This window comes from Hydra vulgaris, chromosome 05 (assembly GCF_038396675.1).
Source record: "Hydra vulgaris chromosome 05, alternate assembly HydraT2T_AEP".
In the NCBI taxonomy this organism is placed as follows: domain Eukaryota; kingdom Metazoa; phylum Cnidaria; class Hydrozoa; order Anthoathecata; family Hydridae; genus Hydra; species Hydra vulgaris.
In genome coordinates, this window is record NC_088924.1 from 1,228,745 (window position 1) to 1,242,600 (window position 13,856).

Sequence of the window (13,856 nt, forward strand, 5' to 3'; positions counted from 1 at the left end):
TATGCATGTGTTATTAAGAAATATATTATTAAGAAATATCCAGCTGTAAGTCTTATTTTCATAAAACAATCAATCTCAATTCCTCAATCAATTTCCAGCTGACACATTTTAAAAATTTATAAAAAATATAAATTTGTAAATAGTAAAATATTTTTGTAAATAGTAAAATAGGTTTTATTATTTCAAAATTTTCTTGACTATAGTCTTCCTAAGATGACTAAAGTATTAATATTTAAAAAAAATTTTATTCAATAGTCTGAAAATTTAGAAGTTAAAGAATTAGGTAAGAAGTTACAGAATCAGTGTAAGGCTGGAGTAAATTTTACACAGCCTTTTCGGGATACTTGGAATGGCATCCTTTAAGCTAAGGTTGCCTTTAGCAATTTATTTTTCTCAAGTCAGTTTAAAATTAAAATTTACGGCTGAAAAAAATATATATATTCTAGATAGAATTTTTTTATTCAATGTTCATTTAAATCAATTTTTAAATTACAGGTTATAAACTTCAGCAGGAATAAAGTTCTTATGTTTAATAAATACAAAATTAACAAAAAAAGATTATTTTAAAATCTTTTTCATTTAAAGTGGTTATGAGATAAATGATTTAAATTATTTCCTAATTGCTTTTGATTAAAAGAAAGTTATCAAAAGATTGCCTAACAAAACACTTTAACATTAAAAATTTTTGAAAATTAAATATAATTTTTGTGAAAGAGAATATTGGTTGTGAGGGTCTTCGTTGCATAATTAATATTTTATAGTTATATCAATACAGTAAAAACATTAGTTAGGGAGGGGGAGGAATCACTGTGTGGTGTCAAGGGCAGCAAGTAAATTGTGCAATTTCACATGTAGCTATATATTTTTGTAAATTTATAAAGAAACATGTAAATAATATATTATTTTTTCATGCTTTATTAATTAACATTTTATAGTAATGTATCATTTTTAAATTTGTTATGTTATTTAATTTCTTATCTTGTTATGTTATTTAACTTATATTATCTAGTATGTTGTGAGCAAATTCAGTTTACTTATGGTATTTTTAATTACCTTTATAAAAAATGTGAATTTATTTTAAAGTATGTTCAATATGATATTTACTTCTATACTATTTTTTAAGTATTAAATATACTCATTAAGTAAAGCTTCATTATAGTTTTGAATATTATATTAAACAGTTTTATATAAGATGAATAAAAAAATTTTTAAAATTCATTTTTTAAATTAATAATTATGCTGAAAAATCTAAACCAAATAACAATTGAAAAATAAAGTTTTCTATAACTTTTTAATAAACGACCTTCCTATGCTAATGACCCTGTTTTACAGGGTAATTACAGATTAGGTTTTTTGTTATTTGTTTTAAATAACTCGTCTGACTTGAATCAATTATTTTTATTGCTTTCAAAGGCTGATTAAAGTGTTGCAAATTAATTTTGAAGCAAAATTAGTTGCATAATAAAAATCTAAGTTAAATTGCAATTATTTTAATTATTAAACTTCAACTTCAATTTTGTACAGAGCAGTTTATATTTTGTTTTTTTTTATGAACAAAACAGTTTATATGTTGGTTTTTATATGTACAGAGCAGTTTTTATGTTGGTTTTTATATGTAAAGAACAGTTTTTATGTTGGTTTTTATATGTACAGAGCAGTTTTTACTGAGTATTTATGAAGTATTGGTAAAACACTTGTGTTTTGAAAAATAAGTTATAATTTAAAAATTTTATGTTATGATTTAAAAACTTTGACTTCAATCTTGTACAGAGCAGTTTATATTTTGGTTTTTTCTTTGCTTTGATCCTTTGCTTGACATTCGTATCACTCCAGCTTCTGTATCTAAAGTGATTTCCTGCCTAGACTCTTTTACAGCTTGTGGCCCAGACAACATACCTGTTATAGTCTTGCAGAAGAGTTCTCCGGAGCTGTCGTCTATACTCTTAAAACTATTCAACAAGTTCTTATCTGAGTCTTGTTTTCCAGCCAGCTGGAAAGCGGCATCTGTTATCCCTATCTTCAAAATTATGGAGGCTGATCTGATTTGTCTAACTACCCTCCCATCAGTCTTCTTCCTATCATAAGTAAGGTTTTTGAATCTTTATTTAACCAATACTTAATCTCTCATCTTGAATCTAATAACTTACTTTCTGATCATCAATATGGATTTCGATCTTCTCTACAACTGATTTGCTAACAGTAATAACTGATAGGCTTTATCGTGCAATAGATAAAGGTGGAGAGATTAAGGCCATCGCTCTTGACATTTCTAAAACTTTTGATAAAGTTTGACATGCTGGTCTTCTCCATAAGCTTTCTTCTTACGGTGTATCTGGTAACATCTTTATAATTATTTAATCTTTCCTTTCCAATTGTAGTATAAAAGTTGTCCTCAATGGACAGCACTCTTTTTCTTATTCTGCAACTTAAGGGGTTCCTCAAGGTTCAATTTTTGGCCCTATACTCTTTAATTTACATTAACGATCTTCTGGATATTCTCACATCTAAGGTAGCATTTTGTGCTGATGGTACTACCATTTATTCATGTCGTGATAAGAAGCCAACACTCTCTGATTGCTTGGAGGGAGCATTTGAGCTTAAAAAGGATCTCACTTCTGCTACAGCATGAGGCTCACAGTGGCTGCTGAACTTTAATACAAATAAAACACAATTTTTTTCAGCCAATCATTATTGTAATAAGTTAGATTTTCCTATATTTATGAACAGTGATGTACTCAATGAGTCATATACTCTTCATCTTCTAGGATTAACTCCTACTTCCGATCTTTTTTGGAAACCATATATCAAATCAGTTATAAAATTAGCATCTGCTAAGGTTGCATCTCTTTATCGAGCTCAACACTTTCTTACTTGGGATTCTATTCTCTATCTCTATAAATCTCAAATCCAGCCTTGTATGGAATACTGTTGCCAAATCTGGGGCGGATCTTCTAATGATGCCCTTTCTCTTTTAGACAAGGTGCAAAAACGCATTGTAAACATAGTTGGACCTGCTCTTGCAGCCAACCTCCAACCATTATCACATTGTCTAATGTTGCTTTTCTTTCTCTTTTCTACAAATACTATAATGGGCACTGCTCTAAAGTAACCATGAGCAAGACTAGGTTTTTTCAAACCGAAATGAGACCGAGATGAGAAGTTAGTACTTCTTGTGAGACGAGACAAGAAATTTAACAATTTTTGAAAACAAATTTATTATAATCCAAGTGAAAAAAAAAATTTAAACATGGTTTAGACAAATAGACACAAATGACATTTGTCAAATGTAAACAACTTTTTCAAATATTAATTCAGAATCTTTTTGCCAAATTTTTCCAACAAGATAATTTTTTCTCTGATTAAGATGATTTGTTCTACTTTTTCTGGGTGTAAGTTGTGTCTGGATGATCGGACCACATTTCTACCTGAGCTAAAAACTCTCTCTGATTTAGTTGAACTTGCTGAAAAGACTCTGGCAACAGGTTGAGACTCAACATTATCTCTAACCTGTGAGGCTAACCATTCGTTTGTTGTTTGAAATTTTTGGAGAGCTTCAAGTGAAGTCCCTTTAAAGCAGGATTTAAGTAGTTTGCTGCAGCACTCAATAAGTTTCCAGTGTGACAAAGAGGAAATCTTTTCTCAATACAGCTTTTCAAGTTTTTTGCATACAAGAAACCGTAGCCATTTTATCCATCCGTCTCAATAAATTGATCAATTTTGTCATGGATTAAATAAAGAGAATCGGCGACAGTGATAATTGTTAGAATAGACTCAGCCAACCATGTTTCTGTAACTTCTTTAAGTGGTGCCAAAATTTCTACTGCTCCCTCGTTTGATTTCCACTGTGATGCACTGATGGTCTTTGAAGAAAAAATATCTTCATTTGCACATAAGCTGATAATTGCACTCTTTAGATGTATGACAAAAGCCATGCAATCCAGTTCACTATTCCATCTTGTGTCAACAGATTGGCGTTTCTGTCTAAAATTGATTCCTTGAGCGTCTGATTCTGATTCAAGCAACTCAGCTGCAATTGTTGACTGGTGAGTTAAAGAAGCCAAATCTTTGCATGTTTGCAACGCATCATCCACTCCAGCAGTCATTCCAAATGAGTCTCGAACTGCATTTTGCAAAATATGATTGTTGCACAGGTATTGGTCAAGGCGCTTTGACAATTTGACTGCAAGTTTCATGTTTCTCGCCTGGTCGTTCACGCAGTACATTGGCAAATCAGCAGGCAAATTTAGTTCCTCTAAGAAAGAATCCAGCTTTCCTTTAATTAAGATACCTGCCTGGGAACTGTTCAACATGGGGTGTCCAGTAATGTAGTCTCCAATTTTCGTCAATAGCATGAAAAGTCCAAGAGATGTAGCTGTCCTGAGCTCTAGAAGTCCAAAGATCAGAAGTAAATGCAGCACTTTTTAGATTTGGCGTAATCTCCATTAATATGCTCTTTATTCCAGCTTGAACTTCTCTTGACCGAATTGAAAGCTTTCTTGAATATGTTGTTCTTTGATGAAGGCTCAGTTTAGGGTTTGCAATGTCAAACAAGTTCTTGAAACCTCTTCCTTCGACTGCTGAAAAAGATGCCAGATCAGTGCAAAAGTAATCCAGCATTGCAGAGTCAAACTGTTTTTGAATGGAATTGTCTTTGTCATATTTGGACTTTGTTTTAAGCATTTCGACCATGGTTCGATGTTTCTTCATAGGAGGAGGAAGAAGGGAGTCGTCAGTTTTTTCAGAATACTGAATGTAATCTTGGCTGTGTTTTTTCGAGGTGACGATGAAGTCCGCTTGTGTTTCCATCTTTTGTTTTCAAAGACTTTTTGCACGCCTTGCATTTAGCACCGTCACTTGTTTTTTGAAAATATCTCCAAATTTTGTTTTTTCTTGGTGACATTTTTGATCGTTGAAATGAGGCATGAATATTTCTTTTCAGTATGAACAATATGTGTCAAGTTAAATTCCACTGGTAAACTAATGAAATTAAGTCGAAAGTGCACCATTTTATACAAAAAGTTTTTGTATTTAAAATTATTTAAATAATTAAAATTGTTTAAAATCTGATTAAAATTTTTTAATTAGATTTAAAAAAAAAAATCTAATTAAAAAATCCAATTAAAAATCTAATTAAAAATTTAATTTGTTTGTGTCAAAAACAAATTAAATTTTTATTTAGATTTATTAAAATCACAGAGTCAAAATATTAATTAAAAAAACAAATTATTAAGCATTTTGTAAATTATAATAATTTTTAATATTGAAAATAATAAAATATTTAAGTCTCGTTCTACTTCTCGCGAGAATTTTCTATTTCTCGTTTCTCACGAGAAGTCCCATTTCTCATGGTTACTCTAAAGAGCTAGCATCTCTTGTGCTGTCTACTAAAATTAATTCTTATATTACTCACCATTCAATTAGCTCTCATCCTTTTTCTGTGACTGTTCCTAAGTGCTCAAAAAACTCTTATTCGTCTAGTTTCTTTCTTTGAACATCAGCTCTTTGGAATTTCCTTCCTTCATCTTGCATTCCTGATTCATATAATTTGCAATCCTTTAAGTCGTCTATCAATCGTTATCTTGCTCTAAAAATCTTCATCTTTTCTCTTCCAGTAACTTTCAACTTTAATTAGTGGTTGCTTGCAGCCTTGTTGGAAGCAAAGATGTTTAAAAAAAAAAAAAAAATGTGTACAAACTAGTTTATATGTTAGTTTTTATACATACAGAGCACTTTAAATAGGTATTTACTGAGTATTTATGAAGGATTGGTAAAACACTTGTCTTTTGAAAAATAAGTTATGGTTTAAAAAGTTGTGCAAAAACATCATCTTGATAAATTATATTTCTCATCTGTTCCATCAATCACAGTACAAAAATGTTAAAAATATTTTTAACAATTGTGTTTAAAGCTCAATTTCTTAATAGATAATGTGTTTAACCTAAATGTTTTATAAACCACATTTCTCATCTGTTCAAGTGTTATTTATAAACCACATTTTTTATTTGTTCAAGTGTTTTTGATAAAGCACATTTCTCATCTGTTCAAGTGTTATTTATAAACCACATTTCTCATTTGTTCAAGTGTTATTTGATAAAGCACATTTCACATCTGTTCAAGTATTTGAGAAAATAGTCAAAACATTATAGCATGTAATAGTTTTTTGATTCTTTTAATTAGGTATTGAACTGAACAGAATTTAAACATATTGTGCTGCTATTGTTGGTTAATTTTCTTCTTATAAATCCAATCCTTGATAGTTAATTAACAAACAAGTTTGTTTTTTGGAGTACTGATGATTTTATATTTATTTATGTTTAATGACATTTTGTTTTTGATGCAGCAGATATTAACACACTTGCAAATTGTCGCTGAGTGGGCTAGGTTTCCAATTGAGCCAGCATAGATGTAAACCTGTATTTTATTGTTTCCTGCCTAGAATAATGAATGCTGAATCTTCTTGGCTCTCTTTGTAGATTTTTGCTTGTAGCTACTTATTAGGTAGTAGATAGTAGTTATGCAACTCTTTCTGTTATCTCCTAATAAAGCTCTAAAGCTTTATTTAATGGTTCTGAGGCTGGCTAGTTACAGCTGTTTGAGATGTCAAAGTATAAATGTACCAAGTTGCACATTGTTAGTATTTCTGATAGTGCTTTTAGTGTGCAATGTTGAGGCCACATAATGTGCCCTAAGTTACCACTTAGAGTTGGTGCTCATTGCTTGTGATGCCATGCTCTATCTTTGAATGAGTCAAGTTCTCTTTAACCTAAATCAAAGTAAATTTGAATCTTACCTCTTGCAAAATTCACCAGACTTAGTTTTAGACCTTCTTGTGCAGATGCTATATCTAATTGTAATCATTTTTTAAAATATTTTTCATAAGAAAAACCAATTGTTATAAATTTTCTCATATTTTTCTCCAGAACATCTCCTTGAGAACAAATTTCTTTTTTTTTTATTGCAATAAATTAATTTAAAAAGATGCTGTGTGATGCTAAGCTCCATTATTCCTAGTCAACTAAATCTTGAGGCAGTCTATCAATTGTTTCCTTGCTCTTTAACACTTAACTTTGTATTCTAGTAACTCACAACTTAATAGCAGTTGTTTACAGTGTGGTTAGGTGTCAACTATTTAAAAAAAAAAAAAGAAGTGCACAAGAATTCAATAAATTTGTAAAGTCATTACTGCTAAATTTTTGTTTAAGTCAAATATAAAAAGTATAAAGTGGGTAGGTCTGAGCACACTGCTTGGATGGCTACGGCTACCACAGGATCCCACTCTGTTGTTATGTTGTTGGTATAAATTGGCTGATGCCTAGTTTGCAAGTATAGTATAATTTTTTGCTTTATAAGATAGAGTGATTATAATGGATGATTTTGGCAACAACTCTTTCCAATATCCTGCAGAGGTAAGATGTGAGAGAGGTTGGATAGAAGTCTGACCAGTACTTGAGTTGAGTAGTTTATTGACAGGTGTTATGTTGGCAAGTTTCCTATGATAAGGCATAATGAATGAGAAAATCACTTGCTAAACAAAAGACTTAATGATACTTGCAAGTCATTTTTGTTTCTCACCATTTTTCCATTTTTCCCTTCTCTTTTCCAGTTCTTCTCAAGGTCTTTGTTGTACTGTTTTTGTTGTATCCAGATTTATTTCCTTATGTTGGCTGTCATCCAGATACATTTATTAATTTGATTAGGTTTATCTATGACAATTTTTATTTTTTTTAATGGTTAGTAGCAATTTTCAATAATGAGTTGGTAGAATAGGTTAAGTGCTAACTCCTTGTCTTGGAAAAAGTGTAGTAAATAACTAGGGGTGATTTGATTCCAATCCCTTTTATCTTTTGCAGTTTCTATAACTTTAGATCTCTAGGTTGCTAATCTCATTGCTGGTTTAGTCTTGCATTAAAATGAGTATACTTGCTAGGCATGGACAATATTGTGAATTTTCTAACCTATATGGTTTTTACTTGTTGATTACCCTCTCTGTATTCCTATATTACAATGCAAGATATAACATAGGCATGTACAAAAAATTCCTTGGGGTACTTTGATACATTTAATACATTAGGATAGGTTTGTACTATAGTGAGCTCTTTCCAATTTTGATGTTGTCTTTAACCCAAATTAGTAACGTCATTTTAGTTGGTGTAAGTGCTGTAAAATTTGAAGAGTAACTTTTTAAAATAAAAGTTTTACCTTCTTGGTTGATGTGTTCATTGCTAATTAAGTAATATTTATAATTTATTTCAGTATTATAGTTTTGTTATGGTCATTTAACTAGGCTTCAGTTATGCATATTAGATCAACTTCGATGTTTCTCTTGACTTAGTTGCTTATTTGTGTTTAGTTGCATATCGATAAGGTATTTGTGTTAGTCAGCAGTGAATAATGAGTAAAAGTTCAAAAGAGGTTTCAGTAATAGTGTTGTCATTGCGATAATTGTTATTAGAAAACAACTGAGTTTTATTTAATTTAAAGTTTACCAACCGCTGAAACCTCAAGCTATCACAGTAGAGAGATCGTGTTTTAACTATTTATCAAAGGAATTAAAATGTAATGACTTTTTATTAAAAAATGGCACAGTAATATATTCCAGATATAGTTGTGTCATCAGCAAATAGAGCTACTTTAAAAGTAAGAAAGAGGGCAAGACCAAGAACGGAACCTTCTGGTCTACAGGAGTTACTTGATATGAAAAATGAAGAAGAGTGTTGTTTATCAATAGCAACTTTAGTACTGCAATTAGAAATAAATATTTCAATAATTCTATAATTTTTTGTCCAGATGTATCATATATAGAGAGCTTATGGAGGAGACCAGCATGTCAGGGACTATTGAAACTCCTCAATATATTAAGAGCTATAGCCCTTACTATACTGTTCCTCTAATGCACCAATACACTTTTTGCTATTATGGTTAAATAAATCTTTAGATGTTAGACTCAAGATGATATATTTATTAATTAAATATTGTTAAAGATTATACAAAAGGTCTTGTTGATAATTGAAAGTATATTGGTTGAATGAAAAGTTGATAAATGAAAGTATATTGAATTGATTGGTTGAATGAAAAGTTGATAATTGAAAGTATATTGAATTGATTGGTTGAATGAAAAGTTGATAATTGAAAGTATATTGAATTGATTGGTTGAATGAAAAGTTGATAATTGAAAGTATATTGAATTGATTGGTTGAATGAAAAGTTGATAATTAAAAGTATATTAATTGATTGGTTGAATGAAAAGTTGATAATTGAAAGTATATTGAATTGATTGGTTGAATGAAAAGTTGATAATTTAAAGTATATTGAATTGATTGGTTGAATGAAAAGTTGATAATTGAAAGTATATTGAATTGATTGATTGAATAAAAAGTTGATAATTGAAAGTATATTGAATTGATTGGTTGAATAAAAAGTTGATAATTAAAAGTATATTGAATTGATTGGTTGAATGAAAAGTTGATAATTAAAAGTATATTAAGTTGATTGGTTAAATGAAAAGGTATGGGGAACTAGTTAGATAGTTTGTTCAAATTGATCTTTAGAGTTTTTAGAGATTGGAACCACAGATGATATTTTTCAAATTTTTTGCTTTTATCTTTAGGGGGAGTAAAAACAACTCATGTATGAGAGATAGAATGTCAGACCTGCTTTCAGTAATAAAACTGTTGAAAATTTAAAAAAATTTCAAGCCTATATTTTGAAATAAAAGATGAGATGTAGTTTTCTTCTGATTTTTTTTTGACTACATTTTAGTTAGATTTAGAAATTTAGAATAATGGGCTTAAGTGTTTCATGAATATTAAGTTCAGTAAAAATAATTTTATTGGTAGACGGATAATGAAGAAAAATATACATTCTTGGGGAAAAAGTAGAATGATAAAGAGCAGAAAAAGGTGATTAAGTGAAGCAATGCTAAGTAAAGCAGTGCTCAAAGCACATTAAAGAAATGTCAGAAGATTCAAGCCTAATTTTGAGACAAATAGCTGAAATGATATGTAAGTATGTAAGCCCAAGCTAAATATGTGATATAGCTAATATGGACAACATCTGCAGGCACTATGGCTCTGTGTATACTTTGATACTTTATAGCTATTAATAGAATCAGCCTCTGTAAATGATTCCATCAATACTACCACTTAGTTTGTGAAACTTTACTACCACTACCATATGGAAGCATGAGTAATAATTTTTTGTCTTTGCTTAACCAAGAACCCCAGGTGTAGCCCAGGGGTTTTTAAGTCAGGAGTTTGTATAAATAAAAATCAGAGAACAGCAAGTCCTATAAGGCAGCAGGATAAGGTGCAGATTGTTATGGATTACATGATATCAATGATCATTTATTAAAAGTGAGTATGATGGTCCTGATCATGACCTGAAAGTTATGTTTAATACATACTTATTGACTAATATAGTTTAAAAGTTATAATGTTTACTGCATACTGATTATTGTGGACATAATAAATATAAATTACATTACATATACAAATGTACGATTATTACTTTTATGTATGTATATATGTATGAATCTATGTATGTATGTATGGATGGATGGATGGTACAATATGTATCAAATTTATGACTGCATCTAAAAAATAAATCTAGTTAAGTGGGCACATTTAGGACAAAAAAAATTTAATTTCTGATTCTTATGCATAAAATGAAATAAAACGATATTTGTTTTTAAATAACACTTGATAAATATGTTTTTCAATCTTTTTTCCATTTTTTTCTATCAAGAACTTTTTACTATCAAGATATTTACGACTTGTAATAAATAGTAATGCTTTCAGTGTGCTTCCAGTGTGAAAACATCCAAATTAATTTAGTAACAACTATGTTGAAATTAATGAGAGATTTCAGAATTAGGTTTCAAGATGTTTTTACAAAGTTTTTTATGTTTTTTACAGTTTTTAACTTGCCTTGAGTTTAGTAGTTTGGGAAAATCATTCTGGAAATTTTCCTTTTTCAATGAAATGATCACTTTTTCAATGAAATGATCACTTTTCGATAAAATGATCACTTTTTCGATGAAATTACCACTTTTTCAATGAAATGATCACTTTTTGATAAAATGATCACTTTTTAAAATGTTACAGAAATTAAAAAAAAAATTTTATTGAAAAAAATTATTGCTAAAAAAAAAAATTTTGTTGCTATTATTAAAATAGATCTCTGGTAGTGTTAATATTAGGATTTGTAGTTAATTATTTAAAACATCGTTGTTCAATGATTTTTCCTTTTCAATGATATATAATCATTTTGAAACTCATTTTTTTTAGAAGTTATAAAATACAATATCTTTATGTTTTCTTCACCCAAATCAAATTCTTGTTTATTTTTTGATAAAATGAAAATGTTTTTTCTTTCTTTTTTTTAATTGTTTAAATGTTTCAAAATGTTTGTAATTGAAATATTTTTTTTAGTCAGAAAGTTCATCCTATGATTGTATTGAGTATATAGTTGATGGTGAAATCTATGGTCTTAATATTAAAGTCCATGACTCAAACCAAAGCACTGAGGAGCTCTGTTCTTATGTTTCAGATCATAAGCCACAAGGTTATTTTTTACATATTAAATATTTTATACAGATTAACCTTATCTAAGATCATTTAAACCGAGGTGAAACTATTAAGGTAGCCACCAAAGTAGAAACGGTTTTAATATCTCATGCTTTTATTTTCAACATCTTTACAAATCTGGCTGTTTGACACAAAGTTAAAATGAGATTTTTCATGCTACTGTTAGTGTTGTGAATCAATCTCCTATGCATTAAATGAATGAAGTGCTCACTTCTAATCTATAAGTGAGCACTTCTGTACCATATATAAGCACTTTTGTCTCATAAGTGAGCACTTCTATACCATAGGTGAACACTTCTTTACCATTAATAGTATGAATGAAACAAAAACTTTTTTTTATTATTTTTTCTTAGGTTACTTGGCTATATTTTCTACAGAGGACTCTTTAACATATATTAAAAGTTGCCTCGAGATGATTCAAAAGCACAATAACATGTCACTTATTATTATGTTAGCAAATGAAGGTGGTTTGAGTGATGCTGAGATATCAAATTTACGCAGTTCGGGTCAGGATTTAGCATTACGGTAATTTTTGTTTTAGTTTATTGTTTAATAACTTAAATTGGTTTGATAAAGTTTACTTTTTAAATGTTCTCACCAAATTTTTTTTCTTTTATTTGTAACCAAAACTCTTTATTGATACTAAAATTAAATTGATTTTCTAATGATATTATCTATGTATGATCTTTTGTCATAATCAGTTGTTTCCCTCTAATTTGCAAAATTTCTCTCTAATGTAAAAGATTAAAATTTTAAATCAAATTACAATATTCTATAATTTAAAAAATATTTTTTCAAAAATCTTCAAGAGTGTCATTAACAAGAGTAAGTCTAACATTCCATCTCTAATACACAGGTCTAATCTTATTGCCTCTCCCCAGAAAAAGGCAGAACTATTTGTAAAGAGTTTTTCCTTTAATTCAAATCTTAAATTTTATGTCCGAACTCTTCTTGTTTTCCCAAAAATACAGGTTAATCTGATATTAGCTAAATCACTCCAGTTATTTCCACTGAAGTTTCTCTTCAAATTATCTATTGCTTATGGTCAAGTCAACATTCCTGTCGCTTTCTTTTAAAAGACAACATTTCTAGCATTGCCTTGCCATATCTACTCTTATAAATATTAAGAGCTAAATCTTGTTTTCCTACCTGCTTGAAAATGACAACTGCAGTTCGAATTTTTAAAAACTTTGCATTTTGATCCCTTTAACTTTTGTCCAATCAGTTTTCTCTCTATTAAGTCCAAGCATTTTCTCTATAATGTTAGCAACTTTCACATAGTTCACCTAACTGTTACGTAGTTTACACATAGTTTCACTTAGCAACTGTCACATAATTTTCTTTCTATTATTAGTGACTGTCACATAGTTTTCTTTCTATTATTAGCAGCGCTATTGAGTCTTTAATAAATTACTCTTGAATCCAATAGCTTTCTTTACTACTTAAATATTTACTTTTCAATATTTTGATCATCTCATTCTGCAGCTGACTTATAAAACTGTTATAGCAGAAAGTTTTTTTTTTTTTTGCATTAAATTGTGGTGGCAAGGCTTGGGCTATAGCTCTCGACATGTCAAAACTTTTTGATAAAGTCTAGCATGCTGGTATTTTCTATAACTTCTTATTGTGTATCTGAAAAAAGTTTATAAGATAATTAAATCATTCCATTTTAATTGGAGTCTTAAAGTCATTCTTAAAAGCCAATACTCTTCTTCATTTACAACTTCTGGGTACCACAAGGTTCTATCCTTAGTCCTGTATTATTTTTCAACTTTATTAATGATCTCTCAATATAAAATCTTACGCAGCTTTATTTGCTGTCTACTCAACTATATACTTCTTTATTTATTTATGTATGTAATTATTTGCTGTCAACTATATTCTCCCGTATTGACTAATAGTCATCATTTTGATTGATTAGAACAGACAGCCAATCTTGAATATGATCTTTTCCGTCTGGGGCTTGTAGTGACTTTTAACTGTGAACTTTAACTCCAGTTAAACTCAATTATTTACTTCGAACATTTATCACATAACTGTTGATATTCCTACATTTATAATAGACAATACTCTTATTAAGTCCCATACTTTTTTTTTTGATTATCATTCACAACAGATCTTTCATGGATACCATACAATCGATTACAAAGAATTGATTGCAAAGCTCTGTTGAAGTTGCTTCTCTTTTTTGTTCTTTTCATTTTCTTACTCATGATTCCATTATCATCCTCTATAAATCTACTATTTATTCCTGTATGGAATACTATTGTC

At 29.4% G+C, this 13,856-nt stretch overlaps 1 protein-coding gene across 1 annotated transcript in view; it reads left to right on the forward strand.

Annotated features, from left to right (window-relative positions):
* The window catches only part of LOC136071788 (rho GTPase-activating protein 5-like), a 73,185-nt gene that overhangs the window by 12,880 nt on the left and 46,449 nt on the right, over positions 1 to 13,856 (forward strand). Inside the window, exons 4-5 of the mRNA XM_065797070.1 lie at positions 11,430 to 11,562; positions 11,939 to 12,110. Coding sequence (XP_065653142.1) covers positions 11,430 to 11,562; positions 11,939 to 12,110 — 305 coding nt within the window. The remainder of the gene's footprint in view (positions 1 to 11,429; positions 11,563 to 11,938; positions 12,111 to 13,856) is intronic.